Raw genomic sequence first — 18,231 nt, 5'->3', positions numbered from 1 at the left:
TACAAACAAACTGTAATTGTTATGAACTTGGACTGCAAACTCTTTCCATGTCCTGTGATGTAAACACTGAGTTATTTGGGAAGTTGCTTTTTGGTTTTAAGCTTTCCAGAGTCTTTAATTAGTCGCAGATCAACAATGTTGTGTGTGCGGTCTCTGTAGTGCCTGAAATTACAGCAGGATAAAAAGGGGAGGAATGAGAACAGACTGATTTAGTCCAGCCCTCTGGCACACAAGAGGAGAGTTTCACACAGGAAGTAACATTTCAAAGAGGAAGTCTATCTGAAGTCTTTTAAACAGTTTATTTTTAAGCTTGATCTAAATTTTAGATTGGTTAATCACAACGTAAGGTGGAGAGCCGCTCTATTTATATTTGCTGGGTTCTGAGAACAATGGAGAGGTATTTTATCAAATAACTGTTTCTTGCTAGTGAGTGACAAGTGTACTTTTTGTTGTGATTAAACAGGAGGCAATACCCTGGTTGCTTTAACTTGAAATACTCCATATAGATAATGTCCAACTTTACATGTTCACTAGCTAGCTGGGAATAGTTTGTTTACAAGAGACTTGCTGCACATTTAAACTTTTAAAAAGGAGGTTGTTGCTCATTTTTCATAGCATGGCTTTAGCTAAATGAAGTGAGTTTGAAACTGCTGATGTAATGCATTTTGAATGAGTGGTGTAAAGGACTGTGTTTTTATGTTTGCAGACATGTGCTGAAGAGACCTTGGCTAAAGCTGAGACTGCTTTACGTGAGAGGGAACAGCAGCTGATCCACCTGAGGGCGGAGCATGATGCTTTAAGGGCGGAGCTAACAGCAGTGAAGGAGGGTCTCAGTACCAGCACAGAGAGAGCGGAGAAGCTACTGGAAGAGGGACAGGTATGTGCATTAGTTCATTTCCTTAATCGATCCACATCTTAGGATATCTTCTGGTTCATCTGTTAAAATATTTATTTTCAAATTTAGGACTTGCCTATTTACAGCCAAAGTCTTGTTACCAAGTAATGTATTATCAACCATGATTTGCAAAATAATGAGTTCACTGGCTAATTAGTTCAAGTAAGAGAAAATAGTCACCCGGTCATGAACCTTATTGCATGATCACTGTCAATGGAGGTTTAGTTTGCAATTTAATTGTTATACATATTGATTTTTAGTTAAAAATAATTGTATAATCTTACCTGTATATTATCTTTTATCCACATTGTTAAGCAATCAGCCGAGCAACAAAACACTTCAACAATATTAGTTACATTAATACTAATATTAAAGGGTTGGTTCACTCAAAAATGAAAATTGTCATTACTCACCATGTTATTCCAAACCTTCGAGACTTTCATCCATCTTTTTATATTTTTAATGAAACCTGAGAGATGGATTGCTCATATGGATTACTTTTACAATCTCATGAATTTTTGAAGCACCAAAGTTTTGGTGCAGTGGACTTTCAATAGAGGGACAGAAATCTCAAATTTCATTCATGTTAATTTGTGTTTTGAAGATGAACCAAAGTGTTTTGGGTTTGTAACAACATGAGGGTGAGTAATTGATGACAGTATTGACTTTTTTGGGTAAACTAATACTTTGAGAGAATTGAGTATTCCATAGAGACATGTAATTCCATTATGCTGCCTGCTTTTGAATTGTAACAGTTTTACGTAATTTGTGGTATAAATGACACCTTAGTTAAACGCGTAGCATTAAACGTGGCACTGACTTTCAACATGGCAGCAAAAAATCAAGTTTTCTGATTTGATGTTTCACCTTCAGACGAAAGATCGTGCGTTAGCTGATCTCGAGGTCCTTAACCAGCACCTGAAGGCGGAGCTGCGGAGTCTGCAGGATGACCTGGCTGTGCAGGAAGAAGAGTTGGCCTATCAGCAGAGGGAGCTAGAGCAGCTCCGACAGCGCTGCAACCTGCAGGACCACCGTCCCAAACACGTCCACTGCTTCCTCGAAGGCCTTTCCCGTGACCCGTCCCTCTCCGCCTCCCTGTCTTCCCCAGAAGTTCTGCGAAGGTTGGACTGCAGCGAAGAGCGCCCCTCTCGTCTGCAGGTTTCACATTTCTCAGAGCTCAGCGCACTACACAACGCCAGCCTGGAGCTCCACAGCAAGGCTTCACCCATGGAGCAGGACAAGGAGAGACCACACGGCAGACAAATGTTTATCCCACCTTCAGAGGAAGTCCAACCCATCACACACTCTGCATCCCCATGCTCGCTTTCTTTGTCCGAACACCTCTCTGTGCTCGACTCGCTGGATGCAGTAAAGGTAAGCATGCATTTAACTTTTCAAAAGAAATATACCAGGGCTCAACAGTAAAAAAAAAAAATCATTCTTTTTTTTCCCCTCCTCTCCCTGTTCTGCTGATATTTTTACCAGCCCACCACAAAAAAATATTTTAACCTTGTGTCTTAATGTTTTTTTATCCCCCCATATCATTAAATGATGTCATTATTTTTCATACTATTAATGGGGAAGAAAGTTCATTACATTCATTTTTGAGGTCTAACAAACATGCAAACAACTTGTTTACGAGTTAACTCCTAAGAACCTTTTTAATTTAGGACCCCATTTAATTTTTTCCTGGTTTTTAATTTTAATAAGTTTATCATCAGAAAGATTCATAAATCTTTACCAATTTCACCAGTCTTTAAAAATGTAATCAGATAAAATAATTAATTTATAAATAAATTAAAGTGCTTGTATACAGTATATTTTAAAACCGATGAAATAGGAATACATTAAATTGTTTTAATAAATATTATTTTTATTGTTGTTAGTTCTGTAATGTTATAATTTCTCTTAGTTTTATTTTGCAGTTTTATAGTGAAGACATTTGAGTTTCTGTATCATGAACCTTCTTTCTTTTCTTTCTTTTTATGATTTAAAAATATTGATTTATAGCCCAGCCCTAATGCCAGAAAATAACATTTGTCATTTAAATGTTAAGTTTTCTTACAAGAAAATGTTACTTCATGGGTGTGAAACCACGCACTTTACTAGGTGAATTTTATAAGTTTATCGAACAGATCTGAAAATTCTCACTCTTTGGTTCCCTATGATTTTTCTTCTATTTGTGGAAAGTGTCTTAAACAGATGTCAATAGTTGGAGTTGTTGCTACACATGCTATTGTTCTCTTAGTTGACATCATGTTTAGCAAGCTAATGGTGTGATAATGGGGCTATGTTTTAAGGTTATTGAATCGGACAATTCGGATGTAACGCTATCTCGGTCTCCACTTGGCTCCACCTCTCCCGAGTCTGTGCCGGAGTGGGTCAGCGATGGATACGGCAGCAGTGAGTTGTGTGTTTATGCATGAGTTTGTGAAAGACAGACTGCATGCGTTTAATAGAGGTTCAAATATTTTATCTTGGAGTTATCTGAAGTGTATTTTTGTGTGTGTAGACGTGAGCTCAGAATTAGAGGCCATGCTGAAGCTCGAGTTGGAGAATACGGAGCGTTTAGATGCTCATTTTGTGGAGTATCTGCGCTGCAGAGGAATGTCTCCTGCTCAAAACACAGATAGCGCTGCAGGCAGCATGAATGAAAGCCATGAGGCCCTCACACCTGAGTTGCAGGTAAACAGTCTTCACAATGCTGCCCTCACTCATACATAAAGAAATGATTTGATGATTTTATATTTGTTTGTACCATGCATAGGCTATGTTGAAACGTGTCTACCAGGAAAGCTGCAGAATCCTGTCTTTGTCCCATCGCCCTGCCCCATCTGGCCAGTCTCGGCCAGATTCTGAGCCTGCTCCACCCCCCTCCTGGCAGAGGGAGAGACGGGCCTTACAGGAGACCATCCTATCGCTCAGAGAGCTGCTCTGCAGGATGGCTGACAGGGAACCCAAGGTGAGACTCATCTGTGCTTTGCTTACCTGATAGATCTTTTTAAGTCACGATGAAACGGAACTAGTGACAGTATTGTGCCACGTCCAAGTGAAACGGCCTAGAAATAGAAAAAAGTGTAGGGTGTGGTCTTGGTTCCATCTTTTGGTTGCTGGTTAGATCAGTGTTTCCCAACCTTTTTCTTGCTACAGCACAGTTTTAATCCCACAACACAGCAATAAGCACTAAAATAACAAAATTGCACAAACATGCATTGGTTTAAACGGCATATTAAAACTGGATATTACATTAAAAGTAGTACTTGCATTAAAGGTGAAACTTGAGCTTAAGTCAGGTAAGAACATAAGGTCATATAGGTTGCTATATGATGCTGTTGATGATAAAACAACAAATTCTCAAAATCTCCTCATATTTTTAAATAAACACTGTCATCAAAGTTGGTATTGTGGCTTTGTATATGGCCAGACACTTGCACATTTCATTATAGTATTAACATTTTATGAAAATCAAGACCAAATTGAGTTACAAGGTTTTTGACTACCGAATGACATATGCATTTTGTCTGTCATTAGAATGGGCGCATCTGAGGTAATAAGTGCATTGCACTACATTTTCATCAACTTGCAGGTTATTTTACAGGTTATGAAGTTTATGGTAGCTATATAGGTGCTCAGTTTTTCTTATTGAATACATTTGGCCAAAATATCAACATATAAAAGATAAAGCGCTATGCACAGGTTATTTAAAAGCATATTTTGGCCTCAACTAGACTGTAAATAGCAGACTATGACTCTTCTCCACTCTTTATAGTGTTTCTTAAGTAAAATGCTGTACTCATTCAAACATCAGTTATTTATTTACCTTTGCATTGCAAACAAACAGCGATCTATCTCCAAACTGCATGGCACTTCATTCACGATAGACTAGAGGCAGGTGGAGTTATGAGGTATCGCCGACAGTTTGAAGAGTCAATGGAGTTATAAGGAGTTATAAGTTATATCTTTTTATTCATTTTTAAAATACTTAATTTATTATTTTTGGTAAATTATTTGTAAAACCCACATACGTGCGTAAAGGATGACCAATAGACCTTATTCAGAGCAGCGCCATGACAGTTACGAATGTGAGGGATAGACTTGCCGTGTTTCCAATGGCATCCGCTGTAAAAAGCTCCTAGATTACCGGTACTTACAATTTTCCACAGCTTATATTGTCGGGAGTTTTGTCAACTGAAATTTCTTGGAAAGATATTTTCCAGTGTTTCATGAGCAGAACAATCCAAAAACGCATTAAATAACAGTACAGCCCATTGAAGAGATGCATGTCTGTCCCTCACAGCCTCGCTTTCATTTTTTTTTTCTTTTTTTTTTAAACGACGAAATATAGAGATACAAGGCTTCTGCCCGACAGCCACAATATATTCTTATTTTTAGCATTTATTTTTATTTATTGTTTTTCTTTTGTCTTTTTTTTATTTTTAGGGGGATTTTGGAATTCCTGGATATATATATATATATATATATATATATATATATATATAATGATAAATCTCTGTAGTTGTAGGGCGCAAAACATTGTGAGATATACAAATAAACATTCCTCAAAAGCCTGCTGTACAATATTTGAAACTCACATTTTAACACGATTTTTCATGTTAAAAGATAAATAAATAATATATTTAGTTAGTGTTCATCTTGCTTGAAATATTACTAACAATATAAAATGTATTCTTATGTTTACTTTGTATAAATCAGTCAAGATTTCTCAGTAAAAAACATGTATCCTGACCTGAAGGTGGACAGTTTTAGAATTATACTAAAAGCCCTTTTACTTTGTTAAAAAAAAATAATAAACTCAATCAGATGACAAAAGGCATTTTAAAAGATTGTGTACAACAGTTTTTTCAGTAAAGTTTTGATCATGTTGATTAGGCTTTGTAGGGGTTAAGACGGAACATGGATCCAGAGTTCCCAGCGTAGTTTAGAATTATGGTCTGCATCAGCATGTGTGTGGCTGTGGTTCAACACTCCACTTGTATTTTAATTTTTGTGTTTGTGTGTATACGCATGAAGACTGACAGTGGGGACGTGGACTGGAGGCGCGAGCTGTTGCATGCGGTCCGCAGTGTGTTTGACAGTGAACGGGAGTGGCTTCACTCTCAGCTTCAGGCTTTCATGACATCCAGCACTCAGATGGACCTCACCCCTTTGCTGGACCAGTTGAAGAAACTGTTTCAGAAGCAGGTGCTGAGCAGCCCAGCATGTGATGCTGTTTCCACACCATTCATGTCCTCTCATCTTAATCTTGACATGGATCAAGTGCATTCAAGTGCTTCTGTTATTCATTAACCTTTTCTCTTTCAGGAGGAGCAGCAGTGGAGATCTTTAGAGCAGCTGTTCAACGCAGACCGTCACAGTCTATTGGCTGAGGTGCGCAGCCTGCATGCAAGCAGCCAGCAGAGCCAAGAACAGCTGCGGCAACTACAGGATTCACTTCACACCGCAAAAGAACATGGCACGGAAACGCAACATCAGCTGCATAGAGATGGTAAATATTTCAGTGTATAATATAATATATAATAGCAAATATAAAAACTTTGTGCACTGTTTTAGTTGAAGAGCTTGAGCTGCGGCTGCAAAAGGAACAGACACGGTCAAATGATCTGTGCTCCACACTGGAGGCTGAAAAGAGTAGAGGACTGGAGCAGCAGAGACAGTTAGAGGCAGAGCTAAAGGCTGTGTCAGTGCTGAAGGCGGAGCTAGAGGAGACCAGACTTCAGCTTCAGTCAGCATACAAAATTCAAGAGGAATTAAAGAGCCAAATTCACAAGCTCAGGTATGGCAAACTTGTGCATGCACCCCATTGAAAATGAATGATCACTTTAGTAGTATGCCGTAAACTTTTGTTTTTAAATGTTTACCTTAAGGCTGAAGCTGGAACATGATGAGGCTGAGCATCAGGCCTGTCTACAGGCAGTGGAGAAAGAGCAGGCCAGAGTACAGGAACTGCAAGAGGACCTTCAGCAGCAGAGACTGAACGATCAACAAACAATTGAGCAAAACCACCAAAATCAGGAGGTAATGCACATTTTTGATGTACAAACCTTCTTTTGGTTGGGATTTTGATTAATCTCAGTGAATCGGTTCACCAAAAAAAAAAAAAAAAAAATTCAGATTAATTCTCTGATTTGTTCAGTGGCTCTTTGTTCAGGTTAGATGATTTTTCCAGTATGTGGTGGCTCTCTTTGTTTTGTGTGTTGTGAATGAGCCATTGAATCACTCAACTGATTGTTGTCTGTGACCGCAGAATTAGACTTGCGCAAGCCAAATTTGTACAGGCACTGCAACAGTTCTGATATGATGTCATGCTCGCAGCATCTTTTTTCTACCCTAATGGTAGTTGAACAAACTCAGGGTTACGGGATAAGTTTCGAGTTGACCAAACCAATTCAATCTGTGGCCTGTTGCACAAAGCCGGTTTCTGTTGCTAACTTGCTACCCAGGTAAGTTCGAGATTAGTTTGAGCAAACTCTGGGTTTTCATGCTCAAGAAGGTGATTTGGTTTTTAGCGGTGTTCATCACCATGGTAACTTGCACTACACGGCTAACCTCCTCCGGAGCAGGTTTTAATTCTGAGTTAGAGATCGCAAACCAAAACTGGACCGAGCTGTGAGTGACATGTATCTGATGCAATAAAGCCACTCCCCCTGTATCTCTCACTCCAAGTTAAAGCAGTTTAGAGTGAAAACCTTTTAGAGACTAAATTGCTCATCTTTTGCTGCTAATTTATTATATTTATATTATATGAAATATGAATTAAAATATGTGCATTAAATTAATATAAAAAGCTTTTAAACGGATTAACCTTATATTTATTAATTTGAGCTCTTTTTGAACGAGCTATATAAGTTATTAGGAATATTTGTTTGATTGTCAGATATTTTCTTTCAGCTGCCTTCTCAAACTTTTGCTGCACCAACAGTGTTTATTCCTGACTTATAAACACACTTAATTTCATGATATTTTCCATAATGATCTCTTAATCTTCAGTAGAGTTAAATTGCACCGGCTCTCTCGCAAAAAGTGACTCAAACTGACGCTCTCCTTGTTCCGTGTGATTGGCTGTTCACTGCACATGACACACTTTCAGCTGCACGCTTCAGAGTTAATCGCAAACTCTGGATTAAACCTGAGTTGACACAGAATGTCTATATACCGAGCGTTGTGAGCCCGTTGAACCTGATGTCTAAACCATGTTGGATTTGTATGGCTTTGTCAACTGTAAACTTACTCTGAAACTCAGAGTTTGTTCAACTAGCTTCATGCAACAGGCCACTGGCTTTGTTGGTAACATGATGCTGAACGTCAACTCCAAAACATTCTCTTTCTAGGGTTCCCACGGGTCCTTAAAATCCTTAAGTTTGTGAATCTGAAGAAAAAAAATTCCATATTATTCCTTCCGGTCCGCTAATGTGTTATTTCGCCAACACTTCGTGGCCTATGCATACCAGCTTGCTTGATTTACGCTAGTTACGCACATTTACACGTTACGTTAAGTGTTTCCCGTACTTTGTGTTGTACGTTGCCATGAAGTTCACGGATGCACGAAACTACTACGATGGTACCACAACCTTTGTTGGACACAACAAATGTGTCCCCACATTAAGTCCTTAAATTTGAGGGTATTGGACCTGGAAAGTCTTTGAAAGGTCCTTGAATTTGAAGTTAACCAAGGTGTGGGAACCCTGTCTGTTCAGTAGATCCAACCAATGAAATGCTGTCTCAATAGACTATAGTAAGGAGCTATAGTCGGCTAAGGCTCGAAAGCAGTCAAGTACTTTAAAGAGAAAGTATTACTTGGGCCAATACAAATAATTTTTTCACTTAAAGAGAAAATACTTTCACTTAAAGATTCGTTTTAAAATTCATTCAAAAACACTGATTTACTTAAATTATTTCTTTTAAAAATCATTCATAATGTCAAATGTATTTGCATAGTGCTTTTCACAATACACATTGTTTCAAAGCAGCTTTACAGAAAATCATGATGTTAATGTTTCTAATATTTGAATATCTTCATGCCTTAGTCTCATTTAGTTTACATTTTTAAGATGATACAAACTATCAAGCTGTTGAGATTACTAGAGTATATGGTATATTTGACTTTATATTTGCCGTATACAGTATACTCTCATAAAGATTGCTATTTTATATATAGAGCTATATATAGTTTACAACAATATAAACAATCACTCGTCCGAGATTTGCTATATAGTGTATATTAATATACGTGAGTATAGTGTACAGTATGTATGAATATATATATATATATATATATATATTGTATTTATATAATTTGTTATTAATTTATCTGAGTTATATGGTGATATTGAGAATTATGTTTTGAGGTTTTGTTTAATTTATAATTGTTTGATGCAGTGACTATCCAAATTACTATATTTTATTGTGTATCACTGCCATGGTTAAATGTGTATAAATGGCTGTTAAAATTGATAATCTGCCTTTACGCGTTTTGTTTTATTTATTTTTTCTCTTCGTTTTATTTTGTTTAAACAGTCTTTGCACCAGGCTTTGAACGAGCAAGAATCACATGTTAAGCAGCTTAACTCCGCTCTGAACCAGGAGAGCATCACATGCAGTAACCTGCGCTCTGAGCTCCAGATCGAGCAGTCTCGCTGTGAGGCCCTAATGGCCCAGGAGCGAGAGCGCACTGAACTTGCACTTTCCCGCTTGGAGGAGGAACGCTCTCGATCGGCGGAGCTCTCGGATTCACTCTCTCGCCAGGCCCAGGAACACGCACGGCGTTTAGAGGAGGAAGCCCGCAGACAGGAAGCGGCCAGTGCCCACGACAGAAAGTTCATTCAGGACCTACGGACACAACTAGAACACGAGAGGCGTCAGGGAGAAGACCTGGCAGCCATGTTGGAACGTTTGCAAGGGCAGGTCCTGGAAGGAAAGCGCAGGCAAGCGGAGGAGGCCGAGCGGAAGGCACACAAGGAGCAGGAGGAAGTGAGGAGGCTCCGTGCTGCTCTGGAGGGCCTGCAGACTCAGAAGACGGAGGTCGGGCGCACTCTAGAGGCAGAGCGAGAAAGAGCCGCTCACTTACAAGTGGAGCTGGATGTGATGAAGGAAAAGATGAGAGTGGTGAAAGAGAGGGAGGAGGAGATGGAGAGGAAGAGGAGACAGGAGAAACAGGAGCAGCTGGAAAAGGAACGGCGGCAGGAACGCACCAACGAGAAACTGGTGATTAATTCTTTTCATTTATACCTGCAGAACACCCGACCCGTTATCCGACAATTAAACACTAATTTAATTCCGTACCCGACCTTTTTGACGTAAAGGCCGCAACCCGAACTGCACCCGCATTAAATCAACTACATCAGGAAGACAAAAATTATTTATTTTCTCATGTAACACAAGCAATCAAACCAACATAAAGCCTTGTTTATACTCGACGCGTCCGCAAGAGCGCGAAGGTGCGCGCGGCAAAAATGACGTAATTGCGGTCGTGCGCGTTGGGTGCGCAAGACCCCATTTCGTCTGGCGGTGTGCACGGCACTTTTTGTAACATCGCACACGGCGCCGCATCCGAAGATGAACGACTTCGAGCCGAATCTGGCCGAACTGGTACGTCTGTACCAGCATGTTTATGATCCTTCTATACACAGAGACATTTGCATTGATGGGCGACCATCATTTTGTGAATAGGAACACATTTGCATTAAGTACCCAGTTTGCACTTGTCTAAAGTAACTGCTTATATTTACAAAATAAGCCTACAATAGCAGAAGTAAGCCCTGCTGATGAAATTAAGGTTTAAACACTCTTCAATAAGGCTTCAGTTGTTTAACTAGTTTACATGCAGTGAAAGTATAATAAACCTACTGTATTTATTACTCTTTTTATATGAATCAGCAATTAATAAACTACTAATAAACGGCAAACTACTTCTTCACTGCTGATTCCTGGTGGTTTAGAGGAGAATTACTCAGTCGCCCCCTGTCGTTTCACAGAATAGCACAACGGCGAGCACGTCAAGTATAAACGCCTCGTCCGTTTGGAGAGGTGCGCGCGCAGTCAGCGGAGACTTACGCTCGTGCGGACGTGTCGAGTATAAACAAGGCTTTAGGCATTCTCAGAGTTGATGCATTTAGGGAAAAGACACGCAGCCCAACATGGTAGTGATTAAAAGAAAAAAAGGATGAGAACGTGCATCCATTGTGTAAACGATACAGAACTCTTGCCTATATGTGAACAATCTGCCCATACAGGCTATTTTTGAACAAATGTGCGTAAATCGTCTAATAGACTATACAGACGCTTAGAGGTCTCCATAAATTAAAAGAACATATAGCCAAATATGAGCCTTTACTGTCATATAATATCGGGGATATTTGAGCAGATTCACTCAGTATCAGGAGAAACAACCACATTTAAATACAATGCCGTGCAGCCTATTTGTCGTCGTTGGTCCTCTTAGCAGCATGAAAAATAAAACTTTTATTTAAATTACAAATGGAGTCGAAATAGTCTCGGATATTCGACCCGCACCGCAAATGACAACGCAAATATTATTCCACCCGTTACATTAAATATTAGCAGCAGGAGTCAGATTTCAATTATGAGACAGAGAATGACTGAGAATGACTGACAAGACGATTTGGTGTCAAAGTAAAAGAAAGCGCAACATATCCTGAGCGTAATTTTTCGATTTTTATGTGAGCTTCATAACGTAAGTGTTCTAAAACAGTTTTTTTTTTTTTTTTTCTCAGATGGAGTTGGAGTTGTTGCGTCAGAAGGATCAGCAGAGATTGAGGCAGCTGCAGCAGACGCTTGCTGACCTGGAGCAGGAAGAGAAACGGCTCACATCAGAACGCCTGCAGAGAGACACACACTCCAATCGCCTGACCTTCGCCCAGAACACACTTGCAAACATCTCTCAGGTAACATTCTTCATTCCTAAATTTGGTATGGGTATTAAGGACCTGTACTGTCAAATTTTAAACCCAAACCTAACCCAAAAATACTGATTCCCACAAGATTTCTCTCAGATGAAAGTGAATGGCATTTATGAGTTGTATGAGTTGAATAGATTTGTGGTACTGTTAGTACGAAACCGGCACAAATTCAGATTTTCGCATTTGATTTTGTCAGTTAAAACCAATGCAGGGGGAAAAACATCAAACGGGTTCAATGGATGTGTGAAATCACTCTCTTGACATTAGGTGTTGCAGAAAAACCCTGGGTACCAGACAACGGAAAGAGTATGATATAGAGACTGTGGACATATACACGTGTGTATATAATACATCCATGTGTATTTATAGGCTAATATAAATGTGTTAATAATATATATTGTCATATATGAAAGTGCTAGACTGAAAGATAAATATAATTTGATTATATTAGATGTCTTATCTTAATTAACCATAATCATGATTGTAACTGTCATGTTTTGCTTACTTTATACCCGTAAACAACTGCATATAAATAATACCTGGGACTCGAAGACGGCTGAGCCTCAACATCTTTTCACCGCGTTTTATTTTAGTCAAACTTGCAGTACTATAGTGATGTGCATGACAGGTGGGTACATTTTAACCTGACTCCGCCAGATGGATTTGCTCCGCATATCCATCTGGAAACCTTCCGTTGAAGTAGTTTTGGTAAGGGGCGAAAATACTGGTTAGCTGATTGGCCTATGTTGGTGATAGACGGGCCAAATCAACCAATCAGATCAACGAAGCATATGACGTACTAACAGAGCGTATCTTTTCCTCTGAGAAAAGCCTCCAGAGCAGTGTTTTGCTCTTCTTTCAGTGAAGAAATACTCTGTAATTCCGATAAAACTTGCTCGATAGCCACGCTGATGCTAGTTTCATCCGCTGAAGCCGACATGTTCTTTAGACTGAACTGACGCGCTTCTCGTTGCGTCACACCTCAACCCGCCTCAAAGCCAACGCTGATTGGACGTTCGTTTGGTGAACTGCTCCCAAATTTTCTTTAACGGAAAGTATCCAGACTGATCTGCGAGTGAAACCTTGAAAGCTCGCGAGATCAGGATGGTCTCACGAGGCTAGGTACATTTCCCTCTAAACAAAAATGTTTTCTGATCACCTGTTTTTGTTTTGGTTTCAGTTTTCGTTTACTAAAATAACCTTGGTCTGCTCAAAAGCATTAACAGTCATATGTTAAGTCAAATTAAAATTATATTTTGGTGCCATTTTCCTGCTGAACACTTGTCTTTGTATGAACGGGACTTATGCGACAGTTGTTTGTGTAAGCAAGCATAACATGTCTGATATTGTAATATATTTGATCCTGTGTTCAATAGGACTCTACCTCATCTACTCCCTCTCTAATGGAGCGTTTGCTGAAGGAGAACTCTGAGTTCTCTGAGTGTCTCGCTGCTCTGAGTGAGGAGAAGATCGCCCTCAAACACACCATATCCTGTATGGAGAGAGACCTGCAAAGCTTCAGGCACCAGGAGCAGGTAATCTTTATTTATTAAAAACGGTGGACCTTTTTGAACAGCAAGCAAGACAGTTCAACCAATTGCAAAATGTTTGCATGAGAGTGTGTAATGGTTAAAAATGGCATAAAATTGCAGTTCATCATTTCTATGGGGTCACACATCTGCATATCTGAGGGAATGTGTATTTGTTAATGTTTAGTATGTAAATGTTTTGATTTTAGTTGTGATGGTTGTGTGTGCATTTCTGTCTGTCCGGTCAGGTGAAGCCTCCTACTGTTACAGAGCAGTGCGTGTCATCGGAGAAACTGGCCTGGCAAAAGGAAAAGGCGGCTCTTCAGACTGCGTTACGAAAAGCAGAAGCTGAACTGTCAAGAGTCACAGCTAGCAATGAGAACAGACCTATCAATGACCTCTCAAACAACAAGGTAAATCGCCTTAAAGTTTCACAACGTACTATCTGTCCCTTTGTAGTAGTAGACCTGTCTCTACTTTCAATAAAAACATCCCACACGTTACTTTACCAGTATATTTTAATGAAAAAGCTTAGCTTTAATTTCATGAATCATTTTTATTTAATTGACATTTATTTCAATTAATGGACTGACTTTTTTTCGTTTATAAATGTGATTCTAAACCGTTGGAACTGCTTGTTTTATGAACCTGTTCCTGTAGGTACAGCGGCTCTATGAGAGATACCTGCGAGCAGAGAGTTACAGGAAGTCGCTGGTGTATCAGAAGCGCTATCTGCTGCTGCTACTGGGAGGGTTTCAAGAGTGCGAGCAGGCTACGCTTGCGCTCATAGCTCGTATGGGCGCACAACCGACGTTAAGCCAATCGCAGGTCTCCAGACCTCTAAACCGCTTCAGAACGTCTGTCAGAGTAGTCATCGCTATCTCAAGGTAAAAAAACAAAACAAATGCCATCATGGATTCCCAACTATGTGTCTGGCAGGGTTAGTATGATGTTTGGAAAATGCTTGGGTGAAAATTCACTCCATCTATTTTCTAAATACAGTGTATAGTGTATAATCAGCATGTCATTGCTGGACCTTATGGTGAAAATAAACTGAAAATAAAGTTCTGACATGCAGAACTTCTCCAATCATTTAGTCCATTTGAACCTGTAAGTTAATGTTCATCTGCAGATTTCAAAATCCCAACAACTGATGGATGGATAGACCCAAGCTTCCTTACTTCCCTACGTTTTACTTGGATGCATGTCAAAATACGGGAACAAAATCTGATGCTGCTACCATTTCACTGTGACTTTAAAAGTTAAAAATGTGCTTGAAGTTTGATTATGACTCTGGAAAATTGTTTAGTTTCTTATTCCTTCAATACAAGGCTTTCCTCCATTGCCCACCAGTTGTTTTTACTGAGTATTTATGTTGTAAGACAGTGATATTAAATGAACAAATTCAGTATACACCTTATTGATGATGCATTATCGTGTACAGGCAAGCAGATAAACCCATGATATAAACGCAGAATATAAATGTGTTTCCTCTTGTTAACGTTTTTCCAAATAAAACCATTATAAAGAAAATGCTTAACCATTTAGCGCGTTGCGTTCATATTCTGGGCTCATCTGTATGTGGTATGTATCATCAATAAGGTGTATACTCAATTTGAGCTTTTAATAACACTGTTATTATTATGTTATGTTTTTCACGTTAAAGGGTTCGTTCACCCAAAAATGTACATTGTCATCATTTACATCATGTGGTTTCAAACCATGAAGAATGCTTTTGTTCATCTTCGGAACACAAATGAAGATATTTCTAATGAAGTGTGAGAGATTCGGTCCCTCCATTGACAGTATAAGCAACTACCACTTTTGTCGCTTCAAAAAGTTCATAAAGAGATGAAAATGAAACTGTTTAGACAATTACTTTATATGATTAACAGGTTTATTTTAGGCTTTTATTCATATATAAACATTCATCAACTCACACATTAGTTGTGGTAAACAGAAGCTCAAGGATGTTCGCTTGACGTGTGAGAACCAATGATGTTCATTCTCATGTGTTAAGCAGCACGTTAAGCAATTACATGTTTGAGCTTCCACAAGAACCAATGAGGTTCATTCTCGTGTTGCGCAGCACGTTTGAGCTTCAGCAAGAGACTTGTTCTCACGTGTTAAGCAAGTTCGGTTGAGCTTCTGTTTATGTTTGCTGATCAATGTTTACATTTCGAAAAAAAGCCTAAATTCAATCTGTTCATTGTATAAAGCGATCGTGTCTCTTTAGAAAATGTGGACTAGACTGCTCAATTCATATGGATTAGGTTTACAATCTCTCAATGAACTTTTTGAAGCGTCAAAGGGGTAGTTGTGTAGACTGCCAATGTAAGGACAGAAATCTCTGATTTCATTAAAAATATTTAAATTTGTGTTCCAAAGATGAATGAAAGTCTTACGAGTTTGGAACGACATGAGGGTGAGTAATTAATGACAGAATGGTGAACTTTTTAGTGATTAAAATACTTCAGCAGGTGCTGTATATGGATCACAAGTGTGCAAATCTTTTTTTGTTTTTGTTTTGAGAGGTGATTAAATATTTGTGGCTCGAAACAGATGAAAAATTGGCAGGTCTGTGGATGTTTTTCTCTGCTGGCCTCTGTGCTAGTCACGTGACTGAAAACTATGAATTGGTGATTTACTTGTTTTCTTACCACTTTTTTTAGACTGAAGTTCCTGACCAGGAAATGGCAAAGAGCTACAAGGAAAATCTCAGGCAGTGCCACCGTTAACGGGCATGGAACAGGACCAAGCACAGGTTAGCAGTAACATGATTCACTTGTTCAGCTGGAGTATTTAAGAGGCTTGATTTGGTAACTTAAATCATTAGTCATTCATGTGCCGCCTTTCCTTCTCTCTTAGTTCCTGCTCTGAGGACTGAAGTGCTGAGGCCGCAGCAGACTGGAGTTGCGTTCAACTCTCCACCCACCCGTGATCATGCCTTCGCTCAAAGGGGTGTGGTCTCGTCTCTTGTGCCACCAATCAAATCACCCTTCCGGCTGAATAATAGGTGACGTTTCTTACTACACAATAGTGTTGATCTAGCCTGACGTCGTCATACTCTGATTCTAGTCAGAATGTGAGTCTGATACTGCTCCATTGGGCTGTGTTTATGGGGCGTGTTTCAACCAAACCAGGAAAAAAAATGCCTCTGCACTCAATTGGATCGACAAATGCCTTGATCGCGGTTCTCTGTTCCTCTTTTATAATGAATGCGCCGTCTACATCTTCTATAACAGACGCGATGGCTGAATCTACACATCTAAATTCTCCAGCGGCAGCCATTCTTTGTTGTAAACGAATTCAACCCAAGCGCTCTTTGGTGACGTGGATGATTACGATACTTTTGATCATCTTTCCATCATAGTATAAAGCCCGCCCTGACAATTTGATTGGTCCGAACAGCTTTGGTTCGGGCATACTTGCTTCACAACGGATCAAGTCCAGACCGAACTTCCCATCCTCAAATGTTGTGGGCGGGGCTAAGTTCGGCTGGCATCCAGGCTAGTGTTGATCTACACTGAAAGAAGAATCGGTGTAGAAACAATTTTCACTCAGATATTGCTGGTAAATTTCACAAATATTTACAAAGAAACAGCACATAACATTGAATTGAACATGAAAATTTGAAGTAGAAAGAATGAAACGGTATTTTCTTGTAAAACATACTCTAGTCTGTTTAACTTCAGATGTTGTAAATTGTAGATTGTTTTTCCTTCTAATAAGCAAATAGTTTTAGTAACTTAACTCCTCTCCTATTCTCTTTCACCAAGAATGTACACAAGTTCTGTGCCAGGACCAGCTGAACACTCCTTCAGCTCTTCCCAAGATCAGGAACGTTCCCTCACAGAGTATATTCAACATCTGGAGACTGTCCAGCAGCGTCTGGGAGCCGCTCATCCAGGTAGGATGAGGCCAGTGGAAATTTACCAAAATTTTTAATGCTGTAAAAAAAAAAAAGATCTTACTGACTGCAAGCTTTTAAACAGTAGTATATATTTTGAATTATGTATGTGTTGGCTGTATGAACCCGGAATATTTCAGAAGAAAAATATTGCACTGACCTCTACTGGACAACTGAAGCATGTCACTCTATAATCACTCTTGCATTCAAATGGTAGTGGAATTGACATATAATATAAACAAACTTAGACCTTGTTTTTGAAACTGATTACACAAGATGGTATTTTTAGTATTTTTGTTTGACTATAACCCCTTTTAACACTGAAGGTAAAAGGATCAAAAACGTTAATGAAATATTGGCCATTTGTGACTTCTGACCTTACCATCTTACAGTCCCCAGAGCGGACAGGAGGCATAGCCTCCCCAATACCATGAGCTTTCGGCAGAAGTGGTTTCTAGAAAATAGAACCTGGCTGTATTTGAGTTGTTTGGCACCGGGGTCCATGCGGCCTTTAGGTGAGTGACGGTCTGGCCTGATTTCCATGTTACCCAGTCACCGGAGTTCAAAGACAAATTCACCTTCTTGTGTGATCAGTCACGTTCTGGATATTCTTGTTTCACAGAGGTGTGCATGCCTGTTCGTCTGCACGAATACTCCCTTGTGCTGCGGTTGGCAGGTTAGGCATATGCAGGGCTGATGTCATTTCTAATCATCTTTTTTTTTCTTCTTTTTTTCAGGTTCACCACCAATGATTCCATATGCCAGGAAATCTGACCGATGAATGAAGAAATCTGATCACTTGTGCCAGTCTGTTTAAATTAGTAGGGTTTTTTTTTTACATTCATATTTGCTGTCTTTTTCATTTTAGCTAAAACAATGTCACCAATAACGTGTTATTATAATTTTTTTGCAACCAGTGCTATTTAGTTATTTTTTCACTTTTTTTGTAAACAATTTTGA

General features: G+C 39.3%; 1 protein-coding gene across 6 annotated transcripts in view; it reads left to right on the top strand.

The window, feature by feature from the left end:
• The window catches only part of pcnt (pericentrin), a 62,959-nt gene extending 44,834 nt beyond the window's left edge, over nt 1–18,125 (top strand). For 5 of the 6 annotated variants that reach the window (XM_056267027.1, XM_056267026.1, XM_056267025.1 and 2 more), the window contains 18 exons: nt 707–877; nt 1,769–2,269; nt 3,196–3,298; nt 3,408–3,580; nt 3,663–3,857; nt 5,927–6,097; nt 6,218–6,401; nt 6,467–6,689; nt 6,781–6,931; nt 9,431–10,117; nt 11,647–11,817; nt 13,209–13,367; nt 13,610–13,774; nt 14,022–14,248; nt 16,034–16,125; nt 16,230–16,377; nt 17,141–17,271; nt 18,009–18,125. In XM_056267027.1, the coding sequence (XP_056123002.1) occupies nt 707–877; nt 1,769–2,269; nt 3,196–3,298; nt 3,408–3,580; nt 3,663–3,857; nt 5,927–6,097; nt 6,218–6,401; nt 6,467–6,689; nt 6,781–6,931; nt 9,431–10,117; nt 11,647–11,817; nt 13,209–13,367; nt 13,610–13,774; nt 14,022–14,248; nt 16,034–16,125; nt 16,230–16,377; nt 17,141–17,271; nt 18,009–18,052 (3,696 nt within the window). In that variant the 3' untranslated portion in view covers nt 18,053–18,125. The remainder of the gene's footprint in view (nt 1–706; nt 878–1,768; nt 2,270–3,195; nt 3,299–3,407; nt 3,581–3,662; nt 3,858–5,926; nt 6,098–6,217; nt 6,402–6,466; nt 6,690–6,780; nt 6,932–9,430; nt 10,118–11,646; nt 11,818–13,208; nt 13,368–13,609; nt 13,775–14,021; nt 14,249–16,033; nt 16,126–16,229; nt 16,378–17,140; nt 17,272–18,008) is intronic. The other variant, XM_056267024.1, reaches the window with a different exon arrangement.
• The last annotated feature ends 106 nt before the right edge of the window (nt 18,126–18,231 follow it).

This window comes from Rhinichthys klamathensis, unplaced genomic scaffold (assembly GCF_029890125.1).
Source record: "Rhinichthys klamathensis goyatoka isolate OS25496 unplaced genomic scaffold, OSU_Roscu_1.1 h1tg000254l_1, whole genome shotgun sequence".
NCBI lineage: Eukaryota > Metazoa > Chordata > Actinopteri > Cypriniformes > Leuciscidae > Rhinichthys > Rhinichthys klamathensis.
This window is presented reverse-complemented; position numbering and strand designations above follow the sequence as displayed.